Genomic DNA, 17,148 nt, shown 5'->3' with positions numbered 1-17,148 from the left:
TACCCAGCATGCCTGGCAGACGGCGGTGAGAAAAAGTGAGAGACCGAGAGGAGATGTTGACACACCAACCACCAGCCCAGATGCCAAATCAAATCAAAGTTTACTGGTCACGTGCGCCGAATACAACAGTTGTGTGAAGACCTGCTTACTTACAGGCTCTAACAAACAGTTGGGGAGGTGTGGATCCTCTCCAACATATTTCAAATCATTACTAGGACTTCTATATCAAATCCGTAGGACTGTAAAGCTGTCTGCATGAGTGGAAGCTGTCTGGTATACATGACAGACTCTTTGCCATGTGCTTTGTGTCTAGTGATACAATGAGTACTCAGTAGGCATGTCAGAAGAAGACAATTTTGTACTAAATTCAAGTGGATTTATATCAATAGATAACAGTGAACAACATCTATACATTATTCTTACATCTTTACATCTACTACTTGGTGTCTCTTGTTTTAGTCAATACATTTACTGGCTTTCTATGACAGTGAGGAAACAATCCTCTCAGCCATCAGTGTGCTAAGGCAAATTATGATTTCAATTCAGAGAGTAAATTGAAATTCAATACATAAATTGAAAATATGACTAAATTAATTCCATTTCCCTTCCTGGATTGAAAACTGATTTGAACCCAACTATGTGAGGCAAATATATTCCATCTGCAAACATAACTGCTGACTCATTACAACCATGTCTTGTTCCCACTAGTTAGTAGCTTGAGTCAGCTTCAGAGATTTCTGCTGGATGTTCTTACTGAAGGGCATCATAAAGTCTTCAAAGTCCACCTCGTAGGAAAACCTCTCCCTCTTCTTCTGCATCTTCTCTACCAGCTGGCTGGTGGTGGTCTGCTTGCCCCATACCTGGAACATAAAGTAGGGGGAGAACATAGAGTTGTATAGAAGACTTTCACCATTTTGAAGTAATCAACTGGGTGGGACTTCCTATGAGGTAAGGAAAGATCACATAATTCCATCCAGGTCATCAGGAGGGATCAGCCAGTTAATTATACTGGTGAGCAAACATTCCATAACTGCAGGTGGCATTAAACCTCCAACCTTGAGTTTATTTATACCTGTTCAAAGAACACACTCCAGGTGGCAGTGTGCAACCTTTCAGTTTGTTCTTTGAAGGAGTAGAATAGTAGTATAATAAAATTGACTACTTCAAAATGGAGGCCTCAATGGCGCTGCCCGTGCCCTCAAAAACGCAATAATGGGACAGATACAATGCTGCGATCTCTACACAACTCTATGAGGGAGAAACAACTAAACTGAACACAACCAACGTAGTTCAACTTTATTTTAATATAGAGGTTCAATTCCCCTCCTGGACCTCCATGTACAGTGGGGCAAAAAAGTATTTAGTCAGCCACCAATTGTGCAAGTTCTCCCACTTAAAAAGATGAGAGAGGCCTGTAATTTTCATCATAGGTATACTTCAACTATGACAGACAAAATGAGGGAAAAAAATCCAGAAAATCACATTGTAGGATTTTTAATTAATTTCTTTGCAAATTATGGTGGAAAAATAAGTATTTGGTCACCTACAAACAAGCAAGAAATCTGGTTCTCACAGCCCCCTTCTTTAAGAGGCTCCTCTGTCCTCCACTCATTACCTGTATTAATGGCACCTGTTTGAACTTGTTATCAGTATAAAAGACACCTGTCCACAACCTCAAATAGTCACACTCCAAACTCCACTATGGCCAAGACCAAAGAGCTGTCAAAGGACACCAGAAACAAAATTGTAGACCTGCACCAGGCTGGGAAGACCGAATCTGCAATAGGTAAGCAGCTTGGTTTGAAGAAATCAACTGTGGGAGCAATTATTAGGAAATGGAAGACATACAAAACCACTGATAATCTCCCTCGATCTGGGGCTCCATGCAAGACCTCACCCCGTGGGGTCAAAATGATCACAAGAACGTTGAGCAAAAATCCCAGAACCACACGGGGGGGGACCTAGTGAATGACCTGCAGAGAGCTGGGACCAAAGTAACAAAAGCCTACCATCAGTAACACACTACGCCACCAGGGACTCAAATCCTGCAGTGCCAGACGTGTCCCCCTGCTTAAGCCAGTACATGTCCAGGCCCGTCTGAAGTTTGCTAGAGAGCATTTGGATGATCCAGAAGAAGATTGGGAGAATGTCATATGGTCAGATGAAACCAAAATAGAACTTTTTGGTAAAAACTCAACTCGTCGTGTTTGGAGGACAAATAATACTTAGTTGCATCCAAAGAACACCATACCTACTGTGAAGCATGGGGGTGGAAACATCATGCTTTGGGGCTGTTTTTCTGCAAAGGGACCAGGACGACTGTAAATCCATGTAAAGGAAAGAATGAATGGGGCCAAGTATCGTGAGATTTTGAGTGAAAACCTCCTTCCATCAGCAAGGGCATTGAAGATGAAACGTGGCTGGGTCTTTCAGCATGACAATGATCCCAAACACACCGCCCGGGCAACGAAGGAGTGGCTTCGTAAGAAGCATTTCAAGGTCCTGGAGTGGCCTAGCCAGTCTCCAGATCTCAACCCCATAGAAAATCTTTGGAGGGAGTTGAAAGTCCGTGTTGCCCAGCAACAGCCCCAAAACATCATTGCTCTAGAGGAGATCTGCATGGAGGAATGGGCTAAAATACCAGCAACAGTGTGTGAAAACCTTGTGAAGACTTACAGAAAACATGTGACCTCTGTCATTGCCAACAAAGGGTTTATAACAAAGTATTGAGATAAGCTTTTGTTATTGACCAAATACTTATTTTCCACCATCATTTGCAAATAGATTCATTAAAAATCATTCAATGTGATTTTCTGGATTTTTTCCCCCTCATTTTATCTGTCATAGATGAAGTGTACCTATGATGAAAATTACAGGCCTCTCTCATCTTTTTAAGTGGGAGAACTTGCACAATTGGTGGTTGACTAAATACTTTTTTGCCCCACTGTACATGTCTTGCAGAAAAAAATAAACATTGTTACCAAACTCATTTGAGAGAGATTTGTTGTCATTTTAATCTGATTACCCCTGCTACATCAGCACTGCAATGGCATAGCAGTCCTACCGTTTTTGGCACATAGCTGATGTCCACTTTGTTGACTTGTCCGCTGATGATCTGAGTGCTGTGCAGAATGATGCTCTCCTTCAGGGACATCGCTTTATTCACTACCATCTCAGATGGGGCAGGTGTCACCGGACCATGACCCTGGGGGGGGGGGACCATGGCAACACAGTCATCAAGGAGGCAGAGAAAACAGCAATCAAGGTTTAGGGTCAGTTCCATTTCAATTCAGTCAATTTCTGGAGATTGTATCAGCATTTTAATTCTACATCAACTGAAATGTTGACCTCATTGATTTTCAATGAGGATTTATCAATACTTAGGAATTTCAATTCATATCTTGACTGAATTAAAATAGAATTGAGCCCAACCCTGGAGCAACATTGAAGTAACCACAGTGACACAGCAACACAATAAAAACTGGAATATCTTATGTTACACCGAGTCTTGGTTGAACAACAAAATGGATAATATAGAGCTGGCTGGGATTTCCATGCATCGGCATCACAGAGCAGCTACGTCTGGTAAGACGTGGGGTGGGGGTATGTGTATTTGTCAATAACAGCTGGTGCATGATGTCTAATATTTAAAAAAGTCTCAAGGTATTGTTCGCCTGAGGTAGAGTACCTCATGACAAGCTGTAGACCACACTATCTACCAAGAGAGTTCTCATGTGTATTACTCGTAGCCGTCTATTTACCACCACAAACCAATGCTGGCACTAAGACCGCACTTAAACAAGCTGTTTAAGGCCATAAGCAAACAAGAAAATGCTCATCCAGAAGCGGTGCTCCTAGTGGCCCGGGGACTTTAATGCAGGAAAACTCCTTTTTGCCTAATTTCTACCAGAATGTCACATGTGCAACCAGAGGAAAAAAAATGTAGACCACCTTTACTCCACACACAGAGATGAACACAAAACTCTCCCTCACCCTCCATTTGGCAAATCTGACCATAATTCTGTCTTCCTTAATCCTGTTTACAAGCATAAACCACAACAGGAAGTATCAGTGACTCGCTCAATACGGAAGTGGTCAGACAGTCCTGTAGCGTAGCATCCACTCTGTTTTGCTAGCACAGACTAGGATATGTTCTGAGATTCATCCAATGGAATTGAGGTGTATACCACCTCAGTTACAGCCAACATCCACACCACCATGCCCTCAGACGAACCATCAAACTCAAGAGCATGTATTGAGAATGCGCGGACCAACTGGCAAGTGTCTTCATTGACATTTTCAAACTCTCCCTGACCGAGTCTGTAATACCTACATGTTTCAAGCAGACCACCATAGTCCCTGTGTAAAAGAATGCGAAGGTAACCTGCCTGAATGATTACCGCGCCATAGCACTCACGCCAGTAGACATGAAGAGCATTGAAAGGCGGGTCATGGCTCACATCAACACCCTCATCCCGGAAACTCTAGACCCACTTCAATTCGCATACCGTGCCAAACAGATCCACAGATGACGCAATCTCAATCTCACTTCACACTGCCCTTTCCAACCTGGATAAAGGGAACACCTATGTGAGACTACAGCGTTGACTACAGCTCAGCATTCAACATCATAGTACCCACAAAGCTCATCACTAAGCTAAGGACCCTGGGACTAAACACCTCCCTCTGCAACTGGATCTTGGACTTCCTGATGGGCCGCCCCCAGATGGTAAGGGTAGGCAACAACACATCTGCCACCCTGATCATCAACCCCGGGGCCCCTCTGGTGTGCGTGCTTAGTCACCGCCTGTACTCCCTGTTCACCCACGACTGTGTGGCCAAGCACGACTCTAACACCATCATTAAGTTTGCTGACGACACAACAGTGATCACGGACAACGATGAGATAGCCTATAGGACAGCAACCTCTCCCTCAATGTGAGCAAGACAAAGAAGATAATTGTGGACTACAGGAAAAGGAGGACCGAGCACGCCCCCATTAACTTCGACGGGGCTGTAGTAGAGCAGGTCAAGAGCTTCAAATTCCTTGGTGTCAACAACACCCAACAAACTATCATGGTCCAAACACACCAAGACAGTCTTGAAGAGGGCACGACAACACGTTTTCCTCCACAGGAGACTGAAAATATTTGGCATGGGTCCCCAGATCCTCAAAAGGATAATTATACAGCTCCACCATTGAGAGCATGGTTGCATCACCACCTGGTATGCCAACTGCTCGGCATTCAACTGTAAGACACTACAGAGGGTAGTGCGTGCGGCCCAATACATCACAGGGGCCAAGCTTCCTGCCATCCAGGGCCTATATATTAGGCAGTGTCAGAGGAAGGCCCAAAGGCCCAAGAAATTGTCAAAGACTACAGTCACCCAAGTCATAGACTTCTACCGCACGGCAAGAGGTACCGGAGAGCCAAGTCTAGGACCAAAATGCTCATTAGCAGCTTCTACCCCAAAGTCACAAGACTGCTGAACAATTGATCGAATGGCCATCCAGACTATTTACATTGACACCCTCCCCTCAGATACTCGCTGTTTATTATCTATGCATAGTCACTTCACCCCTACCTACATATACAAATGACCTCGACTACACTGTACCACCCGCACATGGGGCCTGTACCGGTACCCCCTGTATATAGCAATTTTATTTTATTTGAGTTTGAATAGGGACTTGCATGGTGTCTCTGCCGGCTACGATGCCTCTGGTTATTGAGAACTACACCACGGCCTTGTCAGCAAGTAATTCTACACGTCTGGACTAATTTGCTTACAAGTCTCTGGGGTAGGGTAACAGGGACTATCCTTTTACACTTTTTGGTTTTCGGTCACATTGAGAGATGAGAAAATCTCAATGTGATCAAAAAAGAATGGGTGTGTGTGACCACATCTTTGACATACAGGAATATGATGATTACCATCGATCGGATCAAAAATAGAAAGAAACGGTCAACGTTGTTAGGACAGACCAGTAGCATGAAAGGTTCTTGTACCTTTTCTTGGGCAGTGGCAGGTCTGGGTTTAGGTTGAGGTTTACCCCCTTTTCCTTTCTTGTTCTCCTTGAGTTTGGGCAGAGAATCAATCTTAGCCTGGACCAAGTCCACAATCCTGAAGTCTGCATAGGCACGGGCGATGTCCAAGCAATTTTGCTCTGAAACAAAATGCACTTATTCAAATGACAGAAAAAGTCCCTGAGGCAATCTATCAACCAAAACAGTCAACCAACTCGGGTGTTCTGTGTGCTGACCTTATGTGTAGTTTGGGTAGCCTACAGAGTGAATGAGTATTCATTCATTGTTTGCTATTTAATATCCTACTGCATCATGCTATTCATGATGGTATTACAGTACCTTTCTTGTTTTCTGCAGCGACCTTTGCCCCGGCCTTGATGAGGTAATCCACACAGCAGGGCCTGCAGCTCTCGATGGCCCTCATGAGGGGTGTGGCACCGTTGAGAGCGGGCGTGTCCACCTTGGCACCTCTCTCCACCAGCAGCTCCATTATGTCCAGTTGTCCTGCGTGACAAGCGTGGTGGAGGGGCGTCCAACGGAACTGGTCAAACACATTCACGTCAGCCCTGTGGTATATAAGAAACACACACGGTACAGTACTGAAATAGGCCTAATGCTATGACTGACTAAACCACTATAACTTTACCGGCATAATCACACTGCATTATAAAGCAAACATCGAGAAATGTATACAGTCTACAAAAAGGAGAAGTGATAAGGATGAGTTGTGTTACAACTCATCAATGTTGACTAAAGTGTTCCATAAACTAAAACTAAATAAACTCGTCCAGGAGAGAATTCTATCTCACCCCAAGTTGAGGAGGAATTGGGCCACCTCGTAGTTTCCACTGGAGCAGGCGGTCATGAGAGGGGTCTTATAGAAGCGGTCCTTCACGTCCACTGGGACCCCCTGACTGAAGGCCAGGTTCAGAGACTCCAGGTCCCCCGTCTTCACACAGTAGTTGATGTCGATATAGACCCTCTCCGGCTTGTCTAGGTACCAGGCTGAATCATCCTCTATTGGGTGGGCTGGCGGGTGGTCGCGGTCAAAACGAGTGACGTCAGTACAATGCTGGTACGTCTCGATCATGTAGTGAGGCGGCCCGCCGTCGTCCCGTCTGTATATAAGCTCAGGTGGGATGGTACAAATAGGCATGGGGAGAGTGAATTTAGCCTTTTTCTTGCCCTTTTTACCTCTCTTTCCTCCTTTCTTCTTCTTTGGACCATAAGAGGCGATGGTAAATGATTTCTGGAGGTACTTGAGGCCCTTGAAGAAGTCACTGACATTGACTAGTCCTTCTCTCCTTTTGTCGTGGGCCACTACCACCTTATGGAGCTGGTCCAGTTCCACTGGGGCCTGGAGCTTCTGCAGCACAGATATGAACATTTCCCTAGAGACTGTCTCCATGCCCTTGGCTTCTGATTCGTCCGAAAAGGCGTTCCGGAGGGCGGCCTCGTGCTCGTGGGACCAATCGTGGAGGGTCAGGGCCCAGGGAGTGTTGGGATTGGACACCCCGGTTTTGGAGTACTTCCCATGTATCCTCTCTGCTTTCTTGAGTTCCTTTACCACTGCCTTGTAGCTGTTGTCTTTGGCAATATGACGGGGAAGAAGGCCCTCCTGGTTTTTTTGTTTGGGGTTACAACCTGAAGTTATCATACAATAAAGATGGAAACCCTTTCGTGACTGAAGTGGAACAAAAATCTGACAAATCAATAGCCAGCTGAAAACATTCCAAATGCTGGGAATAAAATGTATAAAATGCTTAAAAATGTTTCAAACACATGTTCACTGAGCTTACCGTCAATGTGTTTGTATGAGGACTGATTTATTCCGTGTATATTAGTTACAGTATTAGTAAAAAAAAAGCATGTTAGTTAGGGCACATACCTCTCTGTGCTAGGAACCTGCAGCAATCAGTGAAGCCCCCTCGGGCAGCGTAGTGCAGAGGAGTGTCCCCCTCTGATGTCATCACCCCCATGTCAGCTGAGTAAGCAGACAGCACCTGGATCACCTGCAGGAAGTCAATACAATTATATTAAATTATATTAACTGATGATGCTTGTACACAAACAGATGACGTATAGGGCCTGTTTCCCGGACCCAAAATAAGCCTTGTCCTGCTCGATGGAAAATGTCTATAGGAAGTGTTTTTCAGTTCAGGACTAAGCTTAATCTGGGTCCAGGAAATTGGTGCATGAAGTTCAGACTAGGGTTGCAAAAATACCGGTAATTTACCAAAGTTACCAGAATCTTCAGTGATTTATTAATTAACAGAAAATATATGGCAATCTATCGTGACTTTGGTCACAACTTTTAAAAAATTATGGTTCAAGAGAAAATAGCCTAGTTAATAAAAAAAGCATCTAATCAACCACGGCATTAACTCTGCAACACAACCAACTATTGACTATTTTCACAACTGCCACTACTTTGACACCAAAACATTAACAACAAATACATATAGACATAGTAAAATAAAATAGAAGTGTGTAAAAATATATAAAAAAGGATATTTCATGCTGAAACCCTCATATTATACACCAATAGTATTAACTAAATTGATGGTTTACATTTAGGATAATGTTTGACATCTTTGTCATTCTGTTTTTCTATTTTAATAACATCTTATTTAGTTATTTCATATATTGTATATGTGATAAGGCCACACAGAGGGCCCAAAATATTTAGACACTAATAATCTGAAGTACCCAAAAGGCCCACTAGATGTATTTTGATAGGTTACATGAATCCAAAATGTTTCCAGTAATTTACCCTCCCTTTGCAACCTTAGTACAGATATATTGTGGTCCATGTGGGAATTAAATCCAAAATGTTTCCAGTGATTTACCCTCCCTTTGCAACCTTAGTACAGATATATTGTGGTCCATGTGGGAATTAAAGCCACAATTAGACATGGGTAGTCTATACTGACAGACACCTGACGTTCAAATGAATTATTACTGCTTAGGCTACCTGGGGTAGCAGGTAGCCTAGTGGTTAGAGCAATGGACTAGTAACCGAAAGGTTGTTGGACTGAATCCCTGAGCTGACAAGGTAAAAATTTGTTATTCTGCCCCTGAACAGGGCACTGTTCATTGTAAATAAGAATTTGTTCTTAACTAACTTGCCTAGTTACATAAAGGTCAAATTAAAAAAATAACCCACCTCAAAGAATCCCCCCATGGCAGCGAAGTGTGTGGCGTGGAGGTGGTTCTTGTCGAGGGTGTTGGGGTTTGCCCCCCTCAGTAGGATGGCTCTGACCAGCTCCACAGCCCCAGCCCTGGCTGCCTCCATCAACGCAGTGCGGCCTGTCATCTGAAGAGAGAGGAGGATGTCACCTCTATGTGATGAGTGTGAATATGAAGACCAAATTCACACACATCAAAGTCTTAGTTACCTTATTCTATTCTATATCTACATTACTCAGAGACAACAATTCAGGTAATTTCCTCTCCCATAATTCACAAGTCACAATAAATTACATTTTAGAAAATATAAAATTAGTTGAATCCAAAATGGCACACTTATAATTTTTCAGCAAACTGTACCTAATAAGACTAAAGTATTGCACTAAATAGAGAATAGGGTGTAATTTCAGATTTGCCCATTGATCTCCCAGAAACCCCCATGTCATGTGTTATGAGACCTGATTGGCTGAGTTGGGGTCGGCGCCCTGCTCCAGGATGCTGAGGCACATGGCGGAGCAGTCGGCGGCACGTTGACACGCCAGCAGGAACACGGGTGTCCCGGCGAGCGAGACGTTGTTGACATCAGCCATGCTGTGTAGGGCCACCTGCAGGCAGCGCATGTGGCGCTTGGTGGGGAAGATGCAGTAGAAGAGCACACCTGGGAAAAGAGCCAAGAGCCACCAAGTGAGCCATTGAGCTGAAGGGATCGTATTACCCAGCAGGCTTTACAGACAAGGGAGAGGTTCCCTTCTGATCTGTAATTAGATGTGTCCACAATCATCCCCACAAAATAGCAAAGACTCATTGACTGTAAACTGAAGACTTGGACCACACAGCAATTGAGGCTATTATCATAATTGGGCTTTAAGGAGTTTTGTATGAGCGCCGTTGGGTTGGCTCCTTTGGAGGGAGGGAGTCAATTCGAGCCGCCTGAGACACTGATCTCATCAATATGTAAACAGAGAAAGCAGCCATTTTCATGAGTCAAACAGTCACGCCATTCAACAGGAGGCTACCAGACTGAACTCGAAACAGAAATCATCTCTTGGTATCAGAGCTACACACAGTAATACAGTAAGTAAGCAAACTGTGGAGTGGAAATTTGAATACAGTGAATACTATGGTTTGAATTGATGCCAAGAGCACATTTCCATCTACGGGTAATAAATAAAGTAATATTGTTTTTTATTCCATCCCATTGCATAAAATTATATTCTCAGTGGCTGACTATTCTACTCTACACTACTCTACTCAATATCTCTAGCAAACACAGCATCACCTAAACAGGGGGCTGACTGGATCCTCTCACCTTTCCCCTCAGCATCCAACAGGTTCATTTTAGCGTAGTTCTTAGCTAGGAGTGCCACCATGCCGTCGTGCCCCATCTCAGCTGCTAACATGACCGGGGTGCGTCCCCTTTTGTCCTGGACGTTGGGCTGGGCGCCCTGGGCCAGCAGGAAGCTGACCATTTTTGTGTTGTTGGCCACAGCAGCCAGGTGGAGAACTCCGGTGCCCTCCCGTGGCTCTGTCAGGTTGATGAGGTCCTCCACACCCATGTCTACCATCTTCTCTATCTGAGGCTGGTGTCCCTCATGGACATACTGGAGGAGCCGGTAGATCTGCAGCACCTGCAGGCGACCCTCAGCCACCGGGGTCTTCATTATGGGTCAGTGGGCAAGTAGGGGCTCTCGTTCCAGACCAGGGTCAAATACTATATGTCAAAAGTTTTAAATAATTGAGTTTCACTTTATTTAAATTTGTCTGGTACAATGTAGCCACTGGTATAGTCCCCAAAATGCACATTTTATGCCAAAGCATGCACAACTCTCGCAGAACTAAACTCCACTCTATGGTGAAGAAAGTTTAGAAACTTCCTTTATAATGGTGTATAAACTTCCTTCACCGTGGAGTGGAGTTTAGTCCGATAACACAACTCAAAAAATAGCTGACCAACTATATGTATTTCTTTGACCCTTTCTCCTTGAGATTAAAATACAATAAAACTGTAGGCCCTATAACGTTACTATAAACTCACTCTCACATCTCCTTGTGGCCATTCTGCCTCGCTGTTGTAAAACTGTTTACGTTCCGTTTACGATATCAAATCAAAAACAAGTGGGGTAGGTCTGGCTTGTTAACGTGTCTGCCTCGCTACGTAAAATATGCTTAGCTACGTAGAATATGCCTAGACCAAACTAACGTAAACTGCAAAACAATTTGAAAGACAGCTTTTAAATTGTGCTTTCTTACCTTTAAAAAAATTATCTCATGCAGAAACTATTTCTATGTGGTTAGTTTGTTGACAAATCCAGTCATCATTGGAGCGAAATTATCGCGTAATCGACCAAATAGTTTGTTGTTTCAAAGCACAACCTGTGACTTTTGTTGGAGAGCAGGGTGGGAAAGAATTCCCATAGCAACGGAACATGCGGGTAAAATCACTAGAGGATGGGCCTCAAGGAATAACTGCCCGCATCTTGAATGCTGGCAGGCAACGCGCATTCTATTTTACTCAATGGCTATGCTCTTAAGTGGGTAGAATTACGGCTTCGTTGCACTTCACTGGCGTTGCAAATATCAGTTTACATCGTGTTTGTCAGTCCTGTCACTCAAGCACAGTCTTAAAGAGAGTAAAACCAAAAGCCAAGGAATAAGATCAGACTGCGAGAGTAAAAGAGGATGAATATTGCCTCCCCTCTTCAAAATCAAAAAGTAATTTCCAAATATTCAGGGTTGTTCAGCAGCGCAGTGAAGTAGAGCTATCATATAATCCTGGACATACGTTTTCACTAGTGCAACAGTTTACAGTTGTCATAGAGAGGAATTGAGTTTAGCCTCGCTGTTTGCTAGCACTATTGAAATGTAGCCTCTGTTTGTGCTTTTATAAAACACTACAGAATCTCATTCTGGATAAAGTCTCTGCATTACATTTTGACCCCCCAACTGTGCTGTAAATCCATATTTGAATAATGCTTCTCACAACAAAAATATGCAAATATGGATTTATGGGACATTGGATTTATTAATTAAATTGAGTGGAAAGAATGAGATTCTGATATATGAGTTAGTTTGGAGTGTTTGAGCGTTTTATAACATGCTTAGACACATTTTCATAATGCATTATTGTCTATCGCAAGCGAAGACTCTGTAACCAAACAAAATATATATTTTTTTTAAGTTTGGGGAAACAACTACAAGCACAAAAATAGTGAAAATAAGGTCACATGTAAAAATGGGTGAACTTCCCCATTTAGTCAAAGTGGAATGAAGACAAGGCCTCAAAGGGATTAACAAAAAAATACAAATATGTCATTTATTATGTCATTTAATTTAAAAATGTCCAACGTTAGTATAAGCTTATTATTTCTTGTTTTGATATAACTATATTGAGAAAAGTGATAAAATAACATGTGCACTACTCTCTAGTAGTGACACAGTAGTGAAACAAGACGTCAATAGTGATTTTGAGCAGGCAAAAAGTAATAGTAATTCAAAAGGGATTAGGAAATGAAATAGTCTCAGGAGCAATTCAGTAGGGACACAACACTACGTACACAGATGGCACTGGTAGCAGTAATTCAATAGGAATTGAGTAGACATACAGAATTCATGTGTAGGCATTGTGTAGTAATTCAATCGTGAATGTGTAACGCCCAACGCAGGAGATAAGCAGGTATAGGGAGTGAACCATTTAATATAGACGGACATGTAACGGAACAAGAGCGTCTGGACACAAACCCGACACACAATGCTACTAAAGAGAAGACAGGAGCAGACATATGCAGGGGCAATCAACAAAGTGAGGGAGTCCAATGAGCGCAGCTGCAGGTAATGATGGTAATAGGTGCATATAATGATCGTCAGGCTGCCACCCAGCATCCCACCTGGGCGAGCCAGACGAGGCATGGACGCTGGACAAACCGGCTAAGGCCTAGAAGCCTGACGATCTTGCTGCAGCGTAGAAGCCCCATTGGCCAGCTGAAGCATGACGTGGATGGGAACCTGCCGAGTCAACGAAACCTCTCGAGCTAGCTATGACAGCCCGACGAGCCAGTTTAGGCAGCCCCAGTTCCATTGGTGGCGGAATCCAAGTCCGACGTCACCAATAAAACAAAAAAAACACCATGATGCTTCTTGTAATGGTAGTAGCATTCTGTAACACCCAACACAGGAGATGAGTAGGTACAGGGAATGAACCATTTAATATAGACGGACATGCAACGGAACAAGAAGAGCGTCTGGACACAAAACACAAACAATTCTACTGAAAGGAAAAATACAGAGGAACATATATCCATGGGCAATCAACTTAGTGAGGGAGTCTAGGTGAGTCCATTGAGCACAGCTGCTGAATGTATTTTTTTAAATTTTACCTTTACTTAACTAGGCAAGTCAGTGAACAACAAATTCTTATTTTCAATGACGGCCTAGGAACAGTGGGTTAACTGCCTGTTCAGGGGCAGAATGACAGATTTGTACCTTGTCAGCTCGGGGGTTTGAACTTGTACCCTTCTGGTTACTAGTCCAATGCTCTAACCACTAGGCTACCCTGCCACCCCATGATGCTGGTGCCCTTGCATCAGGGATGGGGAGCGGGAGCAGGCTTGGCAGAATGTGTAGGATTTAAGTAGTAGGAACACAAAAGCTCACTAGTTACACAGTAGTCATTAAGGGAGAATTATGTAGTGATTTGAGTAGGAAATATGTAGTGTTCACCAGTAGTGAAATGTCCCAATGTACTACTTAAATTACTGGTTTGCTACACATCAATAGCAATCAAGTAGTAAAACCAGTAGGTTCTGTGTAGATCTTGTGTAGTAGTAATTCAGTAGTTATAACGACACAGGACGAGACCCAAATGCAGACACAAGAGGCAGATGGTTCGAGTCTCTGATATTTATTAATAGATAAGGGGGCAGGTCGAGGACAGGCATAAGTTTGAAAACCAGGTCAGAGTCAGATGAGTACAGGAACGGCAGGCAGGCTTGAGGTCAGGGCAGGCAGAAAAGTTTGGAACCGAGTGGACTAGAAAAACAGGAGTACGGAAGAACACGCTGTTAAGCTTGACAAGACGAACTAAGCAACAGACAAACAGAAACCACTGGTACAAATACAGAGGAGATAATGGGAACAAATGGGAGACACCTGGTGGGTGGTGGAGGCAAGCACAAGACAGGTGAAACCGATCAGTGTGACAGTAGTACTTAATGAGGATTCCTCTTTCAGATTCCCCTGTGACCTCTTGACCTCTGATTGAGAATAACAGTAACATCTATTTTCATCTGCCTCACTTTTCATTGCGTTATCATGCATTGGAGAGGAATAAAAAAGTGAAGTTGCGACTACACAGGAAGATGTCACAGAGCAGACTGATGCAAGGTCAGCTATTCCCCTGAAAAGGTGTAGTGATGGAAGAAGTACCCTTTTTGGTACAGCTTAACTGAGAACATTTATTTCAAATGAACCTTCAAGTTCTTACCTCTTTCTCCTCATCTCAACTTCACAATCTTGAAACTCAGAGCCAGTAAATGAAAAACAAACAAGTAATTTTAAAAAACTAAAGCAAATATTTTAACATGGCACACTGTCACACCCTGGCCATAGAGAGGCTTTCATTCTCTATTTTGGTTAGGCCAGGGTGTAACTAGGGTGGGCATTCTATGTTATTATCTGGGAAGTAAATTGGCACAATGCGACTGCTTTAAAAATATATCTTGCAACAGAAATGGTGAGAATTGAATCGGATTATTCTGCTAATCTCTTTAATATATCAATAAAAGCATATAGACTTAATAGTGAATAGTCTATGTTTCAGGGTCTTGATCTAACGGTTGCATATTCAGTCTGTTGGTCTACCAGTGGGAAGTTTGACCTTTGTATAGGTAATGTCTGCTCTCTGGCCCTACGCACATATGTAACAGTATAGCTTCCGCCCTTCTCCTCTCCCCTACCTGGGCTCGAACCAGGGACCCTCTGTGCACAGACAACTGTCAACCTCGATGCATCATTACCCTTCGCTCCACAAAATTGAGAACAACTACTTCAGTTCTAAGAGCATGCGACGTCACCGATTGAAACACTATTAGCGCATACCCCGCTAACTCGCTAGCCATTCCACATCGGTGACACATACATAGTTAAACACGTACACAACACAATCAAAGTGAATAATGTTGATGAATCGATTTACTTACATCAGTGTTTGCTTTGCACCACATGTCCTGTGTTGACTGATTTCCTGAAAAATAATCTGAAATTGTACAATCGTGAATCATTAATAAAATTACACATTTCACACCAAAAACAAAGTTTTGCAACATTATAAATATCTGTATGAAGGAAATTAGTTCAGTTCAGATAGAATAGAAGCTGATTTCAGATGGTAATTAAGAGTTGTAGATGACTTACGCTACGCACCCTCCACCTGAAGATGACAACCAAAGTTGCAGCCACACACACAGCCATAAGCACCACTGCCACCCAAATCACCTCGGACTGGGTAAGAACTGAAAGAGAAAGACACAGAGCACACCTGTGTCACTTGAGATCAGACTGGCTCACAACAGAAAGAGGGACTGACACACAAAGTACATAAAGTGCCTTGCAAAAGTATTCACCCCCCTTGCCGTTTTTCCTATTTTGTTTCATTACAACCTGTCATTTAAATGTTTATTATTTGTATTTTATGTATTGGACACTCACAAAATAGTCCAAATTGGTGAAGTGAAAAGAAAAAAAAAACTTTTTCAAAAAAACAAAAACAGAAAAGTGGTGCGTGCATATGTATTCACCCTTTTGCTATGAAGCCCTTAAATAAGATCTGGTGCAACCAATTACCTTCAGAAGTCACATAATTAGTTAAAGTCCACCTGTGTCCAATCTAAGTGTCACTTGATCTCAGTATACCTGTTCTGAAAGGCCCCAGCGTCTGCAACACCAATAGGCAAGTAAACACCAAGCAAGCGGCACTATGAAGACCAAGGAGCTCTCAAAACAGGTCAGGGACAAAGTTTTGGAGAAGTACAGATCAGGGTTAGGTTATAAAAACAAAGAAACATGATATGAAGAAAATGAAGACTATTTCAGCAGAACAGAATAACATAATCTGAGTTGTCCTGACGTGGCTATGCCATATGGCTAAACTAGTTCATTTAGAAGACATAATTTGCTTAGAATTCTTGGCATTATTTTATAGTATGAAGAATACAATTGAACATTGCTGAATAAAATACAAAAGGATCTTTTGTCCAAACGATTTCTGAGAGTGAGCACGTTCTGTGTTGATAGGTTAACAAAAAACTCCATGCCTTTTGCAGCCAGTAACCGTTGGTGCCCTTGGGCTGAATATAATCATTTGAAATCCCTTCACCCAGCTGCAGATTCCAAAGCAACACTCAGATATCTCAATTCTTAGTAGGCACTGCCCGTCAGGTGATCGAGGTCATTCTCATAGTCATCTATCTAAGCTCGGAAGTAGGCAACAAGTAAAGACAGACACATGCAACCTTTTTATCGTATTCCGAGGCGAAACCTTTTTATCGTATTCCGAGGCGAATATTGAAGACGTTAGCAGAACTGTCCACATTTACTTTTCTACAGCCAACAAGATGACTATGCCAAACAAACAGAAAAGCACTAGCCTATATCTACTATCCCCAATAGTACAAACATTTTCATATTCTATTGGTCAACTTGTCCTTCTGTGCGAGAAATAAATATTCTGTACATAGTCTGGGACAGTTGTGGGATGCAATATATTCCTAATTAAAATACAACCACTCGCATAAAAAAACTGAATACACAATCCTCAAAAGTGACCACAAATGTGATTATGCATGTAATGCTGAATTACAAAAGTGAGTCATTTTTTTGTGTGGTACTTTTTACCCCGTTTCTCCCCAATTGGTACAGTGGTTACAGTCTTACATTT

At 42.8% G+C, this 17,148-nt stretch overlaps 1 protein-coding gene across 1 annotated transcript; it reads right to left on the bottom strand.

Annotated features, from left to right (window-relative positions):
• Positions 1-218: 218 nt before the first annotated feature.
• Positions 219-10,879, bottom strand: ankef1a (ankyrin repeat and EF-hand domain containing 1a). Its single transcript, XM_064924602.1, has 9 exons — positions 10,528-10,879; positions 9,677-9,876; positions 9,196-9,345; positions 7,918-8,041; positions 6,839-7,673; positions 6,369-6,595; positions 6,012-6,169; positions 3,065-3,205; positions 219-860 (listed from the first exon to the last, which is right to left on the bottom strand). The coding sequence occupies exons 1-9, from the start codon at positions 10,877-10,879 to the stop codon at positions 705-707; spliced, it is 2,343 nt and encodes a 780-aa protein (XP_064780674.1). The 3' UTR covers positions 219-704.
• Between the last annotated feature and the right edge of the window lie 6,269 nt (positions 10,880-17,148).

The sequence above is a fragment of the Oncorhynchus masou genome, chromosome 19 (genome assembly GCF_036934945.1).
Source record: "Oncorhynchus masou masou isolate Uvic2021 chromosome 19, UVic_Omas_1.1, whole genome shotgun sequence".
Taxonomy (NCBI): domain Eukaryota; kingdom Metazoa; phylum Chordata; class Actinopteri; order Salmoniformes; family Salmonidae; genus Oncorhynchus; species Oncorhynchus masou.
The sequence above is the reverse complement of the archived record's forward strand: the minus strand, read 5'-3'. Positions and strand labels throughout refer to the sequence as shown.